The sequence below is a fragment of the Phoxinus phoxinus genome (genome assembly GCF_949152265.1).
Source record: "Phoxinus phoxinus genome assembly, chromosome: 11".
Lineage (NCBI taxonomy): Eukaryota > Metazoa > Chordata > Actinopteri > Cypriniformes > Leuciscidae > Phoxinus > Phoxinus phoxinus.
This window is the reverse complement of record NC_136886.1, coordinates 30241324-30263582: the sequence shown is the minus strand read 5'-3', so window position 1 is coordinate 30263582 and position 22259 is coordinate 30241324. Positions and strand designations below refer to the sequence as shown.

General features: G+C 37.6%; 1 protein-coding gene across 2 annotated transcripts in view; it reads left to right on the top strand.

The window, feature by feature from the left end:
* The window catches only part of myh10 (myosin, heavy chain 10, non-muscle), a 56121-nt gene that overhangs the window by 26493 nt on the left and 7369 nt on the right, over positions 1-22259 (top strand). For both annotated transcript variants that reach the window (XM_079627251.1, XM_079627250.1), the window contains 27 exons: positions 4051-4114; positions 4412-4510; positions 4708-4851; positions 5285-5380; positions 6180-6298; positions 6699-6851; positions 7766-7939; positions 8133-8306; positions 8878-8992; positions 13484-13677; positions 13778-13899; positions 14019-14088; positions 14570-14730; positions 14877-14985; positions 15164-15295; positions 15408-15614; positions 15760-15897; positions 16012-16135; positions 16220-16391; positions 16921-17133; positions 17552-17696; positions 17908-18114; positions 18539-18643; positions 18790-18942; positions 19203-19451; positions 20137-20349; positions 21455-21667. In XM_079627251.1, coding sequence (XP_079483377.1) covers positions 4051-4114; positions 4412-4510; positions 4708-4851; positions 5285-5380; positions 6180-6298; positions 6699-6851; positions 7766-7939; positions 8133-8306; positions 8878-8992; positions 13484-13677; positions 13778-13899; positions 14019-14088; positions 14570-14730; positions 14877-14985; positions 15164-15295; positions 15408-15614; positions 15760-15897; positions 16012-16135; positions 16220-16391; positions 16921-17133; positions 17552-17696; positions 17908-18114; positions 18539-18643; positions 18790-18942; positions 19203-19451; positions 20137-20349; positions 21455-21667 — 4065 coding nt within the window. The remainder of the gene's footprint in view (positions 1-4050; positions 4115-4411; positions 4511-4707; positions 4852-5284; positions 5381-6179; positions 6299-6698; positions 6852-7765; positions 7940-8132; positions 8307-8877; positions 8993-13483; positions 13678-13777; positions 13900-14018; positions 14089-14569; positions 14731-14876; positions 14986-15163; positions 15296-15407; positions 15615-15759; positions 15898-16011; positions 16136-16219; positions 16392-16920; positions 17134-17551; positions 17697-17907; positions 18115-18538; positions 18644-18789; positions 18943-19202; positions 19452-20136; positions 20350-21454; positions 21668-22259) is intronic.

Genomic DNA, 22259 nt, shown 5'->3' with positions numbered 1-22259 from the left:
CTCTGGCCAGCTGATTGAGTTTTCACTGGCATGCGTTAAAGTCAGCAGAAAGCTTTTAAGCATACAAACAAATCAAAAGCCGCAGAGGAATTTAATTCTTCGGGTCTTGCTTTAGGTCATTGTTTTGGGGGCATTTGCTGCAAATAAGCATGTACAGATGGTACTCAACCAGAATGAGACTTTTACCGCCGCCGTTCCCGCGGCGGTAAAATTGCGGGGGTGTATTTGCTGCCTTTGACCGCTAAGAGGCGCTACAATCGCAGACTTTGAAAAGTGTCAGTTTATTCTCTCTATTGCGTAATCTGCCGCCGCGCCGCGGCTCATTGAGAAGGATTGAAATGTGGTAAAACAGATCAATTCAAGTTAAACATGTAGTTAAATTAATTCATATAATCACAAGACTGAAATTAAATGTAGGCCTAATACATTTCATAAATAATGAAAACATTCAACACAAAACATTGCAATAGAAAAATATTAGGCTACATCAATGAGGCTTTGCAAGAGCAACGTCTTATCAGCGGACCGACGGTAGCGCAGTGGACAACGCAACAGCACGAGCTTCACGGAGCTTCAAGCGATGCGAGATCGAATCTCATTAGCTTTGGCTGACAGCGTTAAATGTTTTACCATTCTTGATGCTTAGATAGGTAACTGTTTATTTGAAGTCAAGCGTTTTGTTTAATTCTCAATGGCACATTACAACATAGCCTACATTTGCTACTTTCCAGTAGAGCCGCTGCACAGACGACAAACCTGATGAAGGAAGATTGTCAGCCGATCGCGTCAGAAAATGAAAATGACGAAGCTATCTTTAATCTGCTAAATTATTGTTTTGTGAATCATCCACGAAATTGAGATGACTGACATTGATACCCGCCATAGCAAAGGAAGAAATTTTTAAAAACAGATCCTGGACATTTCAAGGTTTAAATAAAGTGTCGGGGGCAGTTTATTTATTTAAAACAGGGTTGCATCGAGTTAGAGTTTATTTTCTAAGTAAGAAACAGAATCTTATTCTTGCGACATTTTAAATCTGTATTGCCAAAGAAATTGCAGCTAAATAAACAATTAAAACAGTAGGCTAGTCTACAAAACGAAAATAGTTCAAAGCAACATAAATTAAGATTTTCTTTGCTTCTCTCTCGCGCTGGATCTCTTTTATTTTAGTTTATTTAGTCTCCCTGCACTGCGCGCGCCGGGTCTCTCTCGACATTAAACGAGATTTCAGGGTAAAACCCCATTATACAGATAATACTGATGTCGCTGTGTCATCCATACAAATCACGAAAAAAAACTGTACAAATGATTGAGTCTTGCTTCAAACAGAATGCCTGGTTGAATTCACCGTATAATAAAACGAGGTGGATCGAGAATAAAAGAGCTCTGTATCTGCTGCTCACTTGCATTCGTTTAGTTGGCAAGAACGCGTTTCGTCGATAGTTCATGTTTAGATAATGCCAGATTGTTGACACACACACTACTCAAACATGTTAAAATTCTACAAAACCAGTTGAAACAAATGGATTGAACACTTCAACTGAAAGTGTGTGTGTCTTGTGAGACCTCTTTAAATACAATACATAAAACTACAATATTTATAATTTAAGGGCCTACATTTGGACACATCGAGAGATTTATCTTTAAAAGCTCGCTCTGCATATGAAAGACAGAACATTTAACACCTCCTGAACCCCCAACCCCCCACAGGCGATCTGAGTCTGAGACCGACTTAAAACAAAGAGAAGTCGCAATTCACACTTCATTCTAGACATAGCATTAGGCTAGTAAAGTGTTAATAATGAAATAATTAAATTATTTAGGCTACATGTAGGCTAATAGGCTAATATTTCTGTCATAAAAGTTTATTAATAAACATTTAATTATTTCAATAGCCTAATTGAAGAAATAAAGCACTACCTCGGTTTGGGCCAGCTTTTTCCAAGCAAACCTAAATACAAACGCATGTTCATTTGTTCAAATGCATGTTCATTTGTTCATGTTCATTTGTTCAAACGCATGTTCATTTGTTGTCATGAATACAATGTTCAACTCAATGTTAAATTCCACGGGGATCTTTGGATCCTTACAACCAGGGTGCGCGATTTGTGAATTAGCTAGGCTATTATTATTATTTTATATATAAATCTCGAACCACAGTGCTTGCTGCTAAACTAAATAACATTTATATAATAATTATGAACTTAAATGAAACAATATCGCAACATTTCGACAAATAAATTATCGGATCTATTTTTACAATTTAATTCAAGGCGATTTAGCCTAGACTACATTTAATTATAGCGAAATTTTCACCCTTGTCCGTTCATCATTGGGAAGCGCTCACAGCTAGTTTGAGTAGATCCTCTGCACCTCTCGGTTTCATACGGATTACCTAATCAGATAACATTTATTAAATATTTAGACATTTAAAGGCTTTAGACATAGCCGATTTCTTATCGTGACTGAGCGGAGGAAAGTGGCTTTCGGTTCATTTTTGTGACGCACAGTTCCCGGAGACAGAGACGACAGATAGGCTACACTTTTGAATATGAATAAAAGTTTACAGTTTTGAACGATGTAGGCTAGGCTACTCTACTCTGATCTGTATGACTAAAAAAACTACGGAGTAGCCTAACTGGCCTAAGTTATTATAGCTGTCTGTTATGAGAAAAATAAATCCAAATGAACGCGCAGCCGCGTCTGCCCATTAATTCAACATGCCAGAATAAAACCCGACTTTAGAACAATGGATAGCGCCACTCGGCGTGGTGTGCCATAAAACTTAATTATAAACTTCAATATTTCATTCAAAATAATCTCAAAACGCTTTGTGACATTTTGAAAGCCGTGCATGCATTAAGGCACTGGAACCATGAACTGAAACTGGTTCTGATTTTATTGTTTGTCGTTTAAACGTGCCTGTTGCATATCTTTACATTATGTATTTTAAATGGTCTATTGGTGAAGTAATTTATAGCATTGATTACTGTGGAGGGAGGGGGGATTAAAATAATTCAGCAGAAGCAGGGATGTTTAGACCAGAAGGAAATCCCCGTCCCCCTGGCAAATCGCACCTTGCTTAAAACCATGTTTTACAAACTCTTTATAGGAACCCCAAAAAAAGGCAATCCTGTATAAACAATTTTTTTGTTTGTTTGATTGTCTGCATTAATAATAGGCTATGACATGCATTAATAGGCTAATATAAAATGTACAATAATCTTTGTTTGTACGGGATTCGAACCCGCGTCATTCAAATGACCGATACGTAAGTTCTACCACTAGGCCATGAATTTACTCATTAAGAAATGCCCGGTTTATCCAATCTGTTCCAGAGAAGCGCTCATCATTCGTCTCATTCCTCAATAGAGTAGTAAACAAATAATCAGCTTCTTTGCACCTAATTTATTTTTGTTCGTTATTTTTGTTATTATTATTATTTTATCACGCTGCTCCCAACGGGCAATAGGCTTATGTCGCCCACCGACGTCTAGGCTACAATATGAAATAAAGGCTATATTGTTCTCGTCTCTATTTTTAAATTATGATTCTATTTTTCTGTCCTAAACAATGTTCTATAGTAGCCTATTTCATCTGTTAATTGACATTAACCCCGCTTACATTTCAAAATACGGCAATAGCTGCTGTTTTGCACAATGTCCCTCTGCGCCACCTGGCGGTCATTTCGCGAATGACTTTGAAATGCGACTGGATTATTTTTACCGCGGTAGTTTTGCCGCGGTGCCTGTCGCGGCGGTAATAGGCATTCTGGTTGAGTACCATCTGTATGTTAGCCTCTTACGCATGCTTTGAGTACCGTTTCCTTTTTAAGTAGAGCTATATAAACATGCTGCATATCACGTATGCACAAGCCTCTCTGTTCAAACAATAAAAGAGACGATCATCTGTTCAAATGGATTCTTAGAAATGTTGATTAGGCCCATAAAATATAATGACAGTTATGAAGCAATGGCATGGTTTATAAAGCATGATCAGTATAGCACATCATAAAAAAAATAAACTTCCTAAATATTTGTTTTTCCACAGGGCAAATTCATCCGCATCAACTTTGATGTAACCGGTTACATTGTGGGGGCCAACATTGAAACCTGTATCTTGATCTGAGAACTGTTCAGTTATTTATTTACTATGACTGTTAGTGTTTACTATCAGTAGAAATAAAGGTATGCAAATTGACTTTCTATGTGCTTTTAGAATAGTGAATGATTTTAAACTGTTACTATAGCTTCAGTTAGTATGCCAGAGACGAAACACATCATAAGCTGGCTTTAAGGGTTATGTAGATAATTAACAAAGCTGTATAGTAGTGCATTATGATGTGAATGATTTGACACCGTGAACAATGAGCTGTAAAATAGGCTTCACTTGCCCTTAACTCGATCTCAAGATCTTCTTGAAAAGTCAAGGGCCATTCGCCAAGCCAAAGATGAACGCACCTTCCATGTCTTCTACCAGCTGTTGGCTGGTGCTGGGGAACATCTAAAAAGTGAGTGTTACATAGTTACAACTTGATTTTTTAAATAATGAGATCCTTATTCTAAATGCAAGGTCAACACATGGACATGTTTTTCTCACATGGATATTTTGAATGTGTGAAGATATCTGACTGATTATGGAGAGTTTGGTACAGTGTGGCGTCTACAGACTGCAGCTGTCTTATTAATGCTCTTTTTCTTCTCACAGCTGATCTACTTTTGGAGGGCTTCAATAACTACCGCTTCCTCTCCAATGGTAACATTCCCATTCCTGGCCAACAGGACAAGGACAATTTCCAAGAGACCATGGAAGCCATGTATATTATGAGCTTCTCTCATGAGGAAATCTTGTGTAAGCATACATGGAACAAACACACTTCTACTACAGTGTCTTTACTGCTGGCTTACTAGTAAATCATCATAGTATCATGTTGCCATTTCCTTGTAAGGAGCTTTAGGAAAATCTTATATTTCTTCACTATTGCATTTGAAATGGTCCTGCAGTATGACAAATGAGTTTACAGTACAAATGTCCCATTCTCATAAAGGGATGCAGTGAAATAATAATTAATTAAATGTAATAAAATTTTTGGTGCAATTTCAAAAATGTACACTGTTTGTAAGTGAATAAAATAGCTGAATAAATCCACCCGTTTCTAGTTTAAATGTTGCAATACATTTTTGGATGGCGTAAAAGCTTGCAGGACATCAAGTTTCCAAAAATATTTCATGTCTACTATCCACATACTGTTGACTGTCTTGTCCTTGTTTTTCGGTCACTGCAGCAATGTTCAAAGTGGTATCAGCTGTCATGCAGTTTGGTAACATTGTGTTCAAGAAGGAGAGAAACACCGATCAGGCTTCCATGCCAGAAAACACAGGTACCTCATACTTGCTCAGCTGGCTTTTTTACAGGTTTCAAAAATGCATAATGCCTTATTTTAGCTCAGAGATAATGATTCTTTTTTTTCAGTAATGGAAAGTCTATATGTGCATTTTATGTGCCTCTATAACTCTGTAAATCTTTTGGCAGTGCGTTAGCATTAAAGTGTTTTCGGTATTTGGTCTAAACCCTTGCGCCAGATGGTTTTGTGCAGTTCTCCACTGCACTGTTTTGACAAATTACCCGTTGGACTTCTTTTGGGCTCCTGTGATGACTGCTTGAATGGTTTTTGGATACATTTCATATTAAAAGAAAATACCAGAATAGTTGTGCTAAGTTGCGTTAAATCAATCCTGTTTACATAAGAGCCCCAAAAACGACAGTTTTACCGTCATGACGCATTCCAGCAAGCTTTACTCCACTGGCATTTTGTTTAATTCGTTTTTATCATCACCGTTAATGGTAAGATATTGAAGCTTTCATCTGTTTAATCCACCAAGTTGTTTCATTCACGACATGAAGCTGGAAAGTTATAGTCGTGCTGGTGGTCCAAAGGGGGAACTCTTGGGGTTTGTTTGGCTGCTAAACGGGCTGTAAGGGTTTAGAAGTCAGTAAATTTCAATAACGGCCATAATTTTTCAAATTCCTCTTATACTCATGAGCAAATATGTCCCATAGTAACTTCTCGCACTGCCCATTTAAGTGCATAAGGGAAGCTCCTAAAACCCAATAAATTTGGTCGGTTTGCATTACAGATGTCCATTTTGTGAACCAGTGCTTTTTTTCCTGTTTCTCAGCTGCTCAAAAACTTTGCCACCTGCTCGGCATGAATGTCATGGAGTTCACCCGTGCCATCCTGTCTCCAAGAATCAAAGTGGGCAGAGACTACGTACAAAAAGCCCAAACTAAAGAACAGGTAATGAACTATTCAGTTCTCCACTGTATATCTGTCAGAGCACCCTTCCTCCTATCTATGAAACAATCTTTTCATTAGTGCTTTACCTCTCTGCCCTTCTCAGGCCTAATCGTAGACCAGTACTATACTTTTGTACGTTACATTGTTCTTTTCACCTCTGTGTCCATTTACAACAATAGGCTGATAGTCTCCTGTTGTTAAAATATTGTCATAACTGTTCAAATTCCGCAGATTGGGGAATGTGTGAATTCTCAATGTCCACTATAGGGTCCTTTCAGGTTTTACATATCATAAAAAAACAAAAAGTACACTTTGTAGTGTGTCACAATGCATATTTTTGTAAATGTGATGTCACCCTTTTTACCTTGCCTTATTCTTGTCTCTTTGTTCCTCTGACCAGGCTGACTTTGCAGTGGAAGCCCTGGCCAAGGCCACATACGAAAGGTTGTTCCGTTGGCTTGTTCACCGCATTAATAAAGCTCTGGACAGAACCAAGCGCCAAGGAGCTTCCTTTATTGGCATCCTGGACATCGCTGGCTTTGAGATATTCCAGGTGTGGCTTCCTCGGAATTGGTGCTCAGCTGTCTCTTATGCTAAATCATAGATATTTATCTCTGTACTTCACCAAATCAGAGGTCATATGATACCAGGTTTTCTAAAAATGCAGGCAATGTAAGGTCCTGAAAATAATGACCGTTTTAGTTAAAATAGGATGTTATTTGGATCAACTTTTATTTGCATATGGTTTACCGCAGGTTTTATACCACTGATTCATCTAAATGCATGTTTGGTTTAACTTAAATTGTGACAAATATATTACTATAGTGTAATAGAATGTAATTCTAAAGTAATACTTTTTTTAAAACAATTTAATTATTATTATTATTAAGGAATATCATACATTTTCTTCCATGTTTTCATTTTTAATATATATGAAAAAATAATGGTACATTTTTTTTATTTGATTTTACATTTTAAAATGTTAATTGAATGGTTAATGTTTTATGCCTTGCTTTGATTACCACTATTACCACTATAATAGATTTGTATAAAAAATGTGTGTTAAATCATATATCCAGAATTTTTATTAATGGACAACACTGAATTTCAGGTGGGGAAAAACAGTTCAAATAAAAAAAGGGGTTTTGGGAAATAAATTAAACAGATTTCATAGGGCCCTTTTTTTTGCCATCAAGAAGATTCCTTCAAGTTGTGCAGGAGGATGTCTTTGCTGTCTTGGTGTTGGACATTGCTTCAGATAAGATGCATCTGCTAAATTGAGTAATATAATTATAACATGGTTAGGAAGAAATAACAAGGTTTACAGTAAACAGTGTAATTGGATACCTAGCTGCAGTATTAAGTTAAGTGATAGTGATACTGATATTGGTTAAAGAATCAATTATGCATGCTCTGGGGCCAAAAACAATTTTATCATATTTTATTGTTCTCTCCATCTTCTGGCAGCTGAACTCATTTGAGCAGCTCTGCATTAACTACACCAACGAGAAGCTTCAGCAGCTGTTCAACCACACCATGTTCATCCTGGAGCAGGAGGAGTACCAGCGTGAAGGCATTGAATGGAGCTTCATCGACTTCGGCCTTGACCTGCAGCCCTGCATTGACCTCATTGAGAGACCGGTGAGCTGAGTTTTTTACTACAATTGTGCTTGTCCTTGAATTTTTTGTTCTGGTTTTCTGTAAATATTTTCTACCCCAAGCATTTGCATAATTGAATGTGATTGGAAGTTAATGTGAAAGAAAAGAATGCTTTTAGTGTTTTCTTTCAGCTTTTCTATAATTGTTTTGATCGGTCATATGGTGCCGTTTCCAGGCAAATCCTCCCGGTGTGTTGGCTCTGTTGGATGAGGAGTGCTGGTTCCCAAAAGCCACTGATAAAACCTTCGTGGACAAACTGGTGCAAGAGCAAGGCACTCACGCCAAGTTCCAGAAACCACGGCAGCTAAAGGACAAAGCCGATTTCTGCATCATTCACTATGCTGGCAAAGTACGTCTACATTCATATTTATGACACCACACTAAGCTGTTGGCTTCACCACTTGTACTTCAGTTCTGTGATATTTCTTATAATTTAGGCTTGTTGGTGTTTAAATGCGTGTCATGGACTGCATCATAACCTTATGTAATTGGATTTAGTCAGGTCATACTGACTTGCAATGAAGTGTTGCGTTTCTGTCTTTCAAGGGTAGCAGCATCCAGCTGTGGTATGTGCTAACCATAGGCCACATCTGTTTCAGATCAGTGAGCTGTTTGCAAAAGAAACTTGACACTGCATGAAATGAGGAACTTTTGATATTTCCATCCCTTTGAGCCACGTTTAGTTTAAAAGCCAGACAATTAGAGCTTGCTCTGTTTCCTGTTGTTTAAAAAAAAAATATAGTGCATTGATTTATACTTTATCACTTTCAGTAGTTACATAACACTATGCAAACAAGCCAACGGCTGCAGAATCCCTTAAATTAAACGATCTAGATTGAACCAGTCCTGGCTTAATTCCATTATTCCCATCTTGAGTGTTTTATTGAGCTAACGTAGTGTTTATTTCCCTCATCCTGTAGGTTGACTATAAGGCAGATGAGTGGTTAATGAAAAACATGGACCCTCTGAACGACAACGTGGCCACGCTCCTGCACCAGTCCACGGATAAGTTTGTGGCTGAATTGTGGAAGGATGGTAGGCGGTTTTCTTCTTGAGTGCATTCCAGATTCCACCCGACATATGAAACAGCCATTTTTATTGCTCAGTCTGTGAAGGAGACTGTTGTTTTCAATCTTCAAAAAAGAGATGGTCATGCACTTCGGTGGCTTGATGCAAATATTTAAACGAAGCGGGAGGGAAATATTCATTCAGTTACAAAGGGTCAAATTTGGGACTGGGTAGTGTGTGAGAATTGTGTGTCGAACAAAGACTTTTGGGTAACACTTTACTTGAAGGGGTGTACATAAGACTGACATGACACCTTCATAAACATGACATGACACATGTCATGAATATGAAGGAGGTTTTATGCATGTTTATGACAACTGCTATTAAGTGTCATTTGCTCAATTATGACATTGACACAATGCAAATATTACATTGTTTGAGATGTCTTTATTATGACAACTTGACGACATAAACCAATACATCATAACCTGTCAGTGTCATAACAATTTGACAATACCAAGACAACATAAATTGTCATAAATATGTCATAAACATGACATAGCAGATTAATTATCAAACTTAAGAAACCACTTAGCTTTATGGGTTAACATTACATTAAACTGTCATGTGGTTGGTTTTGACATTGGCTGTCATGAGGCCATTATAACTGTCATGAATGTTTTTCTTGACCAACTACAGTGGTACAAATGGAATTTGTCATTAAAATGTCATTAAGTGTTTATACTCTGTCAAATAATTGTATAACTGTGTCATGAATATTTTTCTTGACCTCAACTACAGTGTCATTAAAATGACATTTTAATGACAAATTCAATTTGTACCAAATTCAATCCATAAAGCTAAGAAGTTTCTTAAGTTTGATAATTAATCTGCTATGTCATGTTTATGACATATTTATGACAGCTTATGTTGTCTTGGTAATTTCAAGTTGTCATGACAAAGACACTGACAGGTTATGATGTATTGGTTTATGTCAAGTTGTCATAACAAAGACATCTCAAACAATGTCATAATTGCACGAATGACACTTAATGGCAGTTGTCATAAACATGCATAAAACCTCCTTCATATTCATGACATGTCATGTCATGATTATAAAGGTGTCATGTCAGTCTTATGCACACCCCTTCAAGTAAAGTGTTACTGAATTTTGCAACACTGTTGATACCACAGTGGATTTAATTGCACACTATTTGTAGGCAAGACTGCTTTACATTACTTTACATACAGGTCAGAGCAGTGAAGAAATATAGAGTAATGCAAAAATAGACTGGGATGTGTCGTATATTTTGTCTTTAAATCTGACAGCTAATAATTTTTCACTGCATTTCTCAATATATTAAATTAAAATAACCTAATAATATAAGTTTATGTAAAATGATTCATACTGTGGCAAATAATTACTTAAAAAGGTAAACAAAATGTGTGTGCCAAGATCGATCAGCGGGTTCTTAATGTTAAAATTAATTAACATCCCAATACATTTGAATCCAGTGTTAAGGGAATGATGACTTAATGTTGCTCGTTCATAGCACTAACCAGTGTTTACTACCACTTATGTCTTTATGTGCTAGCTGTGTTCTACTACTTTTTTTATTTAGCTTTTTTTTTTCTTGTTTATCCCCCCCTTTGCTCCCTTCTGTCTCGACCATAGAGATTCAGAATTTCCAAAGAGCGTCTTTTTATGATGTCTCTAGTCTCCACGAATCGCCAGGTGAAGGTATACGATGCTGTAGGTCTCTGCTTACCAGCGCATTGTGTACTTTCAAACACTCCCATGGCTTGTAGACCTGGGCCCTGGTCCCTCTAGCTGGCTAACTTTAGAGTTAGCTGGATCCATTTGGAAGGAAGCTTGACTTGGCTGATTCATTAGGATGCCCAAACTGACCATGAATGAAGATTGCATGAAAAATGAATGCATGTGCATAGCGAGTAATGCAGAGTACTGACACAACACAACATTTGAAAGTGACCTGGGTAACTCTGAGTGAGCTGGCTACAAGGATTAGGGCCCTACTTGTTCCTTGAGTGACTTTCAGTAATTGTGTTTACTTTGCACGCCCCCTAAATATTCTTCCTCTAATTTAAGTTTAAAAAGTGTCAAATAATTATTACATCTGCACCTGTAGTATTTTCAGTTCAGAAAGTGTTGAAAGAGGTCATTTTGACAGAAGAATATGTGAATCTCACAAAACTTTTCAAGTACATGCGAGTCATATTTTAACCCAAAATCAAATATAGAAAATAAGTTGATTAAATAGTTGTTGTTTTTTTAGTCTCTAAGCAAGCAATAAATTATTATTATTTTTGGCCTTCATTTTGATAGTACAGTCCAAGGATACACATGAATATTATTTTAATCATAATAACAAGAACAAATATATCCTGAATGCATAGTAATGACGTTGCTTGGAGGTAAATGTGCTTAATTGTCAAGTCACATTTATTAATATAAAACTTTTAGCAGCTTTACAGTGATAACAGGAAAATTATGCAGTTTGGTTATTGTTCTGCTGAAGTCAGTTTAGTGTTGATTCAGTTCTGTTGTTAAGATAATCAATTATTAAATTTGTAAATTTTTTGCAGAACTGCTTTATAAATAAGATGTCATCGTCCAGCTCAGTTCAGTTCCCCTTCAACTGCGTCAGTACAGTCAGATCAATAATATTGTTGAATATATATATGAATATGGTCATGAAAACAGTACCACAATGCAAAAAATATGAATGGTCATAAAATGGGCTTCACAATCTGCATGTTAGATATTATTCCCTTTTTTTTTTTTTATTCCTTCAATTTTGGAGTGAAATATGACCTAGAGCTGGTTTTTATGAGATTGAGATTTATGAGAAGTAACGCAGCTTGGTTTTCAGCAGACAGTGCAGTGTGTGTGGTATGTTGGTTATGCCTTTGCACCTCATGGTCAGACTACTTGTTTGTTTTAAGTGTCAGACGGCGATTTGATAGGCCGTGTGAGGGAGATGGAGTGGGGGAATTCTGTAGTGTCTCCGACAGGGAACGTGGAACAATACACGTCTTGTTTCTCTGGAATCCAAATGACTCGCCCAGCCCTCTGCCAGTCAACACTGACAGCTCAGTAGATTCTCCGTGGAGGTAAAGGAAGCCACGTCAGGAGCCCCATTATGAACAGAACATTGCTTGGAAACGCTTCTTAAGAATGCCATTTACAGGAATGCTGTAAGACATACAAGAGTAGTTCTAGCAACAGTACCTGGACTTGGCCAGCCCCACTGAATCTAAATGAAAATGTCGTTTCTGATTACTTCCATGTTAAATGATTGAAGTTTGACTTGTTTTGTCCTATGGCACTGTTATCAGACTCGCATTTGTGAATATAATTTTTCTGATTGGTATCTTATTTATTCCTTAGCATATGTATTCACATTGATCTATTCAGTTGCTCAAAGGAGGCATTTTAGTAACATTGCTCAGAGGGAGATAACTTGGTATACAAGTCTGTTATATTTCACACAAAAAAAGTGAATAAATTCTTTACTTTATCAATGTTTCACTTTTGAATGTACTTTGGTCATTTTCATTGATTCTCATTAGAATCTAATCTCTAATTTTGATATAACTGCAAAACTATGATTTGTTTTATTAAAATCAGCATACATTTAAGGCAATACAACAAATGATCAGTCAATGTATTCCTTTACAAAGCACTTTAAGTACAGTAATGAGATTTGAATTATTCTGCATTTCAGTAATGGAAAATGTACTAGTTTAATGAAGCTTAATGAAGCCTTTTTAAGGACCATTTAAGCAAAATGTCTTCCTTTTATCAAGAAAGAATAATAGATTAGAATGCACTGCTAAATCTACTCTACCTTTGCTAAAATTACATCTCCGCACCACAAGAAATCAGATTTGACTAGATTTGTAAATATATATATTTAATGTATATTTGTTAATACAGCTCACTGAATCCATGAGAGCAGTTACTGAATTAACATCTGACTGAAGTGCGAGGTATTGGGGTGAAATATGTCCTAAACATGATCTGGCTGTTGAGATTCACCCTTCCATTTTATTTATTTTGCAGCTTGTGCTTGTTTATAGATGTAGTCTTATCCTTGGCACTCTTCATCTATTTCATATCTCCATTTGCCTAGCACTGGACTTGCTGGTATAGTAGGGGCCATTGGCTCTTGAATTGGCTGTCTGAACTTGTGGCATTGAGTCAAAATACACTGTACTTCTTTCAGAAAATTATTTTCTGTTTTCTTTTGAGATATGACGATTATAAAGGCCTGAAAATATCAAAGCACACTTTTGTAAAAATGCAAAAATACACAGTGTATCTTGACCTTCTGCTTGGTGTTGTTGAATTAGAGCTTTAGTTGTAGATTTACCTCTTCCATCTTCACATGATTTGGCTGTGCTGTGTCTCTCTTCTTTCATTATGTTCTGTAAATACTCTTAATATCAACCTAACCGCTTGGTGTCTGTCTTTTCTCTCACTCTTCATGGTAGTGGATCGTATTGTTGGTTTGGACCAAGTGGCAGGGATGAACGAGACTGCATTTGGAGCTACATATAAGACCAAGAAGGGCATGTTCCGTACTGTGGGTCAGCTTTATAAAGAGTCCCTTACAAAACTCATGGCCACACTCAGGAACACCAATCCCAACTTTGTCCGCTGTATCATCCCCAATCATGAGAAAAGAGTAAGTGACATTTTCCCTTCAGTTGTAAGTAAATGTACTTTTAGCTGAATAAAAAAAAGTGGTCATGCACCTCATTGTCATTGCTGTCCTTCTTTGTTAGGCTGGTAAACTGGAGCCCCATCTGGTTCTGGACCAGCTGCGGTGTAATGGAGTTCTAGAAGGAATCCGGATCTGCAGGCAGGGGTTCCCCAACCGTATCGTCTTCCAGGAGTTCAGACAGAGGTGCGTTTCAGATATCTCATTAAAGAGTTGAGAACCTCTTCATTCCTTTTCAGATGCTGTAGCACCAATATTATTATATTTTATCTGTGATCAAATAGTTAAATCTGTTTTCCTATCAGATATGAGATCCTCACCCCTAATGCGATACCCAAAGGTTTTATGGATGGCAAGCAGGCTTGTGAGAGAATGGTGAGTTTTCATAAACCTAAGACAAATGAGGTTGATCAGTCCTTTTTACCATCAGGTTTTATATGGAAGTACAAAGCCCAAAATAAAATGATTAAATCACAATATTTTTAAATGCCAGTATTCTATGAAATATTCTATGAAAACGCACACTACCATTTAAACGTTTGGGATCAGGATGAATGTTATTTATATATATTTTTTCAAAGAAAGTTATAAATATTTTTATTCAGCAAGGATGCATAAAATTGATCAAAAGTGACAGTAAATACTTTTACATTATTGATTCAAATCAATTATTTGTTTGTCAAGTAAATGTTATTCTTTTGGACTTTCTGTTCATCAAAGGAACCTGAAATGTTTCCACAAACATTAAGTTATTAATTATTTAGTTTTGAGTACTTTGGTTATATAAACATTTTTTTTATGTCCAATATTGAAAAACTAGCATCTGCTAAATACTAAGTATTATTGTCATCTGTAGATCCGAGCCTTGGAATTAGACCCAAACCTCTTCCGGATCGGTCAGAGTAAGATCTTCTTCCGCACTGGAGTTCTGGCACACCTGGAGGAAGAGAGAGACCTGAAAATAACAGATATCATCATCTACTTTCAGTCAGTCTGTCGAGGATACCTGGCTCGCAAGTAAGTCCAAATGCAAATGGCTGATCTTAAAGGGTCAGCGATAATATGCAGCTCTTACTGTTTATAGTGTAGAGATCACAATATATGAAAAGTATTCTTATGAGACCTTGTCAGTGAATTGCTGCTGTTTTGTGGTTGTTCCTCAGAGCCTTTGCTAAAAAACAGCAGCAGCTAAGCGCTTTGAAAGTTCTCCAGAGAAACTGTGCCGCCTACCTGAAACTACGCCACTGGCAGTGGTGGAGACTCTTCACCAAGGTTGGTGTCGGATTTTAAAAGAGACATAACCGTTGGAATGATTTTACTAGCTATTGTGTACATTTCTGAATAAATTCTGTCTTTGTGGTTGCAAGAGAAATAGACTCTTTAACAACTGATTTGTAGTATGATTGGGAATAGTTTTCAATCGAGACATGCATTACAACTGTGTCTGCAGGTGAAACCTCTCCTCCAGGTGACCCGTCAGGAGGAAGAAATGCAGGCCAAAGACGAGGAGCTCATTAAAGTGAAAGAGAGGCAGGTGAAAGTGGAAAATGAATTGGTGGATATGGAGAGGAAACACCAGCAGGTTAGCACACATTCAAAGTTATTATAACATAGCTGGTATATGTACACCATAGTCTCTTGGGGCTTTATTCCTTGTAGTGGAATGTGCAAACATCGCTTGTGATGTTTTTCAGCTCTTAGAGGAGAAGAACATCTTGGCAGAGCAACTACAGGCCGAGACAGAATTGTTTGCTGAAGCTGAAGAGATGAGGGCTCGCCTGGTGGCTAAAAAACAAGAGCTAGAGGAGATTCTTCATGACCTTGAGTCCCGCGTGGAGGAGGAAGAGGAGAGGAACCAATCGTTGCAGAATGAGAAGAAGAAAATGCAGTCACACATAACGGTGATAACTTAATTGGGGAAATATAATATTGGATCTGCTGTAAACTTATAATAGTAAATCTGTATCTAAAACCTCTGCAGTAAGTACTAGCTAATAGTAAACAAAATTGCTGTCCATAAACCACAAGTGTGTGTGTGTCTTATAGGACCTAGAGGAACAGCTAGATGAAGAAGAAGCTGCCCGACAGAAGCTTCAGTTGGAGAAGGTGACTGCTGAAGCCAAGATAAAGAAAATGGAGGAAGATATTCTGCTGTTGGAGGACCAGAACTCCAAATTCCTAAAGGTCAGTGTGGTTGTCAAACTCGCTGAAACAAAATGAAGGCCAGGGACTTTGTGATAAGGATGCTCAGAGAAGAACTTTGAGCAAACTGAACTTTCTTCCCTCCCTATCCCTCAGGAGAAAAAACTCCTGGACGACCGTGTCAGTGAGATGACCTCCCAACTGGCTGAGGAAGAAGAGAAGGCCAAGAACCTTGGCAAAGTGAAAAACAAGCAAGAAATGATGATGGTGGACCTGGAAGGTGAGGACAGTGTTGAATATGGATCATTTTATTCAAGTAAAACAATGAGACTTACATGTTTATGTTTGGGCGTTTGACCATCAGAGCGTCTGAAGAAAGAAGAGAAGACGAGGCAAGAGCTTGAAAAAGCCAAAAGAAAGCTTGATGGCGAGACCACAGACCTACAAGACCAGATAGCTGAGCTGCAGGCCCAAATTGAGGAACTCAAGATTCAACTGGCCAAGAAAGAAGAGGAGCTGCAGGCTATACTGACCAGGTGAAGATCAGTGAGGAGCACAGAATAAGAAAGATTAAAATAACCTCCTTTTTCTGAGTAAAATAAAGTATAATGGTAGATCCTAAATGCTTTGGCTGTCATCTAGACTACTATGTCTAAATAATAACTCGTGGTCGGCTGAGTGGTGGAATTAATTGTTAATTTATGGTTCAAATGTTTGAAATCTTTACATCTCTTGTATTCTCCTTGTATTCTTTCTCACCACAAACTTTTGAACAGTAATGTTTTCCAAAAAAAAAAAAAAGCAGCAAAAACTCAACATTAATAATAATGAGAAATGTTTCTTAAGCACCAAAAAACCCATTCAGTAATAAGTAAAATTTCACATGTCAAGAACGTTATTTACAAATAGTCTTAAAGAGACCGGAGCAAATTGCCCTAGATTTTAAACTGTTTTGTTTACAAACTCTTGCTGATGCTTAGAGTTAAACAGAAGTGTAGAATTTAACCCCTTAAATTATGCATGCATCGTTTTGCTAATAATCTCTGCTTGTATTTGTTATTCCAGAGGTGATGAGGAGGTCGCTCAGAAAAACAACGCCCTGAAGCAAGTACGGGAGCTGCAGGCCCAAATATCTGAGCTGCAGGAGGATCTGGAGTCTGAGAAAGCAGCCAGAAACAAAGCTGAGAAACTCAAGAGAGATCTGAGTGAGGAACTGGAGGCTCTGAAGACTGAGCTGGAAGACACCCTGGACACCACCGCCGCCCAGCAGGAGCTGAGGTACAAGGGGAACCAGATCCAATATACCATTAAATGAAATTAGGGCCAGTTTAATCCGTCTTTTTTTTTTTAAAGCAAGAAGAAATCAAAGATATCAACGTTTTTAATATAAGAGTTCCTATATTAGAATCGGTGTGCAGTGATTAGCATGCATGCTGCTGACACATTGCAGGTTCAAGTTGCATGTTGCGCAAATGGTTTGTTCTGAATTTTTTTTTAAACTTCCCATTCATGCCATAGGCACACATGGAGGGGCAATCATTGTTTTATTTAGCTAAGGTTGACCCCTCAAAATGGGTCTTTCGGTAGTGTAAATGGAGAGCCAGATTGAGTTCATTAGTATCTGACCTTTTTTGTTTTCTTTGAACCCTACTCCCTAAATGTGTCTCATCTAATAATGTGTCTTTTGCTCTTAAAGGACCAAACGAGAGCTGGAGGTGACCGAGCTGAAGAAAGCCATCGATGATGAGACGAAAAACCACGAGTCACAGATCCAGGAGATGAGACAGAGGCACGGCACTGCTCTGGAGGAGATCTCTGAGCAGCTGGAGCAGGCCAAGAGAGTAAGCCATAGAGATGAAGACTAAATGACTCATTACTGTAGGGAGCCATTTCCGTTTTAATGTCTTGACTGGAACGCTGCCAGTCGTCTGCTGTCAAGAATAATGTTTGGAATTAATTTCCTCGTTCAGTGATTGAATGTGGTACAGTCTCCTGTTTACACAGTTCAGGCAAAAATCTGTCTCTCTCTCACTGTCTGTCTGTCAAAATTAGGTTAAGTCAAATTTGGAGAAAAACAAACAGACTCTGGAGGGTGATAATAAGGAGCTGACCAGTGAGGTGAAGAGTTTGCAGCAGGCCAAGTCTGAATCTGAGCACAAGAGAAAGAAACTTGAGGCCCAGCTGCAGGAGTTCATGGCCCGCTTCAGCGAGGGAGAAAAGGTTAAAGGAGAACTTTCGGACCGCTCCCACAAACTACAGGTCAGTGCTTACATGTGTCACGTAACCTACAAGTTAGTGCTGTTACACTCCCTCACATACACTACAGATCACTGTTGTTTCATTTGATTTTTGCAGACTAAATCTGTGGCTATATTTAGAGCTGCATGATTAATAAAAAAAGAAAAGAGAAATTGTGACACGGCGTGGTGTGATTATCAAAGTGTGAAGGCTGTGATTTAATTAAGCATAAGTACTGTTAAAATAAAATGATTGTTATTATATAACAATCAAAATATATTATTATATAGTGATATTGATATAAGCGCACTTTTTTTTTTAAAGCATATATTTAACAATTATGGTTAATTCTGACTCTGTGTTTGCTGTCATATATCCGTGTACATTGAAATAGATCAGAATCCAGGTTACGTGTAAAATATCCCTCATTTGTCATTTGTTGCAGGCGGAGCTAGACAATGTTTCTTCTCTTTTGGAAGATGCTGAGAAGAAGGGAATAAAGCTAGCCAAAGACGCTGCTAGCCTAGAGAGTCAGTTTCAGGACACTCAGGTAATGTGTCTCTACAAACATGAAGTTCTGAAGGAGTGATTTATGATCTACCAACAAGGTTGACCCATAGTATGCTCGGGAAGTATTTTTATTGTTGAAACGGCACAGATTTGATAAAACAGTTGTTTAATATGATGTGTATATAGGAGCTTCTTCAAGAGGAGACGCGTCAGAAGCTAAACCTGAGCAGCCGTATCCGTCAGCTGGAGGAGGAGAAGAACAACCTCCTGGAGCAGCAGGAGGAGGAAGAGGAGGCGCGAAGGAACCTGGAGAAACAACTGGCAACACTACAAGCCCAGGTACACACAATTACTCCATATTTTTGAATGAGGATACGCAACATGTCAGTTCATATCAACATCTAGCGCATCAGTTGACACATTCATTAATGAAGTGTTAGTCTGCAAATAACATGTTGGCAAAGAAACTCACAAAGCCTGTCATGTTTGAAGACAAAAGTTCTCTGACTTCTGCTCCGAAAGGAAATCAGATGTACTCTTTACTACTTAAACCGTTAAAAAGAAAAGCACTCCATTGTAATCCTCCTTTTTTTGGATAGCTGATTGAGACGAAGAAGAAACTGGAGGATGATGTGGGAACTCTTGAGGGTCTGGAGGAGGTCAAGAGGAAGCTGCAGAAGGACATGGAGGGGACCAGTCAGAAGCTTGAGGAAAAGGCCATCGCTTTTGACAAGCTGGAGAAAACCAAGAACCGGTTGCAGCAGGAGCTTGATGACCTCATGGTGGACCTGGACCACCAGAGACAGATCGTCTCAAACTTAGAGAAGAAACAGAAGAAGTTTGACCAGGTATGAATTGGTTTTGATTACAGGGATAGTTATACATTTAAAAAATATATAAAATAGGAACACATAAGACTTTCATTCATCTTTAAAACATAGATGAATGTATTTTTGATGAAACCTGAGAAACTTCTGTCCTTATTTTGAAAGTCCATTCCACCGAAACGTTGACCTCATGATGTGTTGACACCCTACAGCGTGTGCTAACCAAGTGTGAGGCAGCAAGTTTCAGGATTTAAGTCTTCTGAAAAGATACAATCACTTTATATGATGAACAGATTGATTTTTAAGCTTTTATTCAAATATTAACAGATCAGCACACATACATAGAGCACATAAAATATGGTAAATAAAACAATGTCTGTGTTTATGAACTTTTTAAAGCATCAGCTTTGGTGGAATGAACTTTCAGTAGAGGGAAAGACATCTTCCAGGTTTCATTTAAAATATCTTCATTTGTGTTTGGAAGATGAATGGACATCTTATATGTTTGCAACGACATGAGGGTGGGTGATTTGGGGTAAGTTGAGGTGAACCTTTTACACTTTTAAATAGTTCTGGGATTTTTATAATGCTAAGTTGTATTTGGTTTATATTTTAATATACAGTCATTGAGAATCTTCAGCTACTACTGAAAATATTTGTTAATAATAATAAAAAAAACCTGAAAGCATTTTGATGTGTATGATAGATGCTGGCAGAAGAGAAGAACATCTCTGCACGTTACGCTGAGGAGAGGGACCGTGCTGAGGCTGAGGCTAGAGAGAAGGATACCAAAGCTCTATCTATGGCCCGAGCTCTGGATGAAGCTCTGGAGGCTAAAGAGGAATTTGAGAGGCTTAACAAGCAGCTCAGAGCCGAGATGGAGGATCTGATGAGTTCCAAGGATGACGTAGGCAAGAATGTAAGTCACTATATGTTATTGGACTGTTTTATGAGGGTAATCAAGTTTGTACTGTTTATTATATATGGTAATGATTTAATTCATCATTATGTTGTTTGAAGAATCTTTGGTGTTTTGAACACAGCAGATTTTGTCAGTTGTATTTGTTTTGAGACCTCATGATGTGTTGACACCCTACAGCAAATAACCAAGTGTGAGGCATTAAGTTTCAGGTGTCATGTAATTTGCGTGCCTTCACTGACAACAGAATACTTAGCAATGCAAAAAAAATCAGTCAGTCGGAACACATGCATGTTTAATATACTGCATGTGGAGCAATATTTTTGACTATGAGTAGATCAAGCCACACTGAAATCTCATCAGTGTCGTGACAGATAGAAGCAAAGTAGGGCTAAATGATTTGGTGAAAAAAATGAATTGCAATTTTTTTTATTTATTTTTTTTTATTTTTTATTTTTTTTAAATCCAGGTTTGCAGTGGTTGTTTGTAGGGCTGCACAATTTAGCCAACATTTAGATTATGGCTATATAAGAATAAGTATAAAAAATATAATATTTTTTATAAAATCAAAAGAAATATTACTCTTTTTAAAACTGAGTATTTATGAAAAATAATAATATAATTATTATTTTCCTTTACACTGTACACATATTACAGTACTCATATTTATGGCTGTCTCAATTTTTTCATTTTTAAACGTTAAACCATCAGTTTTATTTTGACGGAAAACCACAGAGCCATTAAAGCTTTTCTTTTGTTGATAAGTGCTTCTCATTACAAGTGTATGTCAAATGTATCTCGCAGTGCCAAAGCAAACAATAAAATGTGTTGTGGTGGTTTTAGCCATGATTTCATGGAAATTCAAATGTTAAAAGTGATCAGAAGAATGTGAAATTTCTATTTAAAAATGTATGAAAAAGGGACATCTTCCTCAGCAATTTCCATAAAATATATGTTTTGAGTTATCATGTATGACTTGAATGGACAAAGACTAGTCATTGTTTAAAATTCTGGATGAATCCTGGATTTATCATTTGCTCTTGATTATGAAATGAGCGGTTGGGACACTGTTACGGTCCATTTATTTGCGTTCTGTAATCCGTAGGTCCATGAGCTGGAGAAATCCAAACGCACGCTGGAGCAGCAGGTGGAGGAGATGCGCACTCAGCTAGAGGAGCTGGAGGACGAGCTACAGGCCACAGAAGATGCCAAGCTGCGCCTGGAGGTCAACATGCAGGCCATGAAGGCTCAGTTTGACCGAGACCTGCAGGCCAGAGATGAGCAGAATGAGGAGAAGAAGAGAGCACTGGTCAAACAGGTGAGTGGATTTTACAGTTTTACTGTCATTTGAAGATTAATTATCAATTCATTAAGATTAAACATGATATATATATATATATACACCTGTTTCCCTTCATTTAACAGTGCAGTAAAATATTCTGAGTATTGCGGTTTAATTTTTTTTAAATCAACACCTAATAAAACTATTTTGAGAATATTTACTAGATGTTCTGTGTGTGTGCTGAAAAGAAATATTGTGTTTGTACAGTTCTGGCTGTTTTAAGTGGGAGAAAAAACAAAGTGGATATTTGATGAAAGACTGTAGAAAGAGACTCGAGATAGCTGAGATATTACCAAAGAGGAATAGGTCAGAGGAATATAATTGGAAGGATTACGATCAGACAAGAGCTAATATCGTTAATATTGGCAAAGTTTTCCAGTGCTGGAGACATTAGAGAGCAGGAAGACCTGAAAAAGGATCTGTTTCTGCTCGATACATGAGTAATTGTTTTGTTGCTATGTTTCACAGAACGATATGCGATACAAGATATGCTGTTGTTGTTGAAGTATCACAGCTGATTCTTCCATACTTGCACAAGCTGTCTGATGCCGCAGCTGTTAGTGGTTGC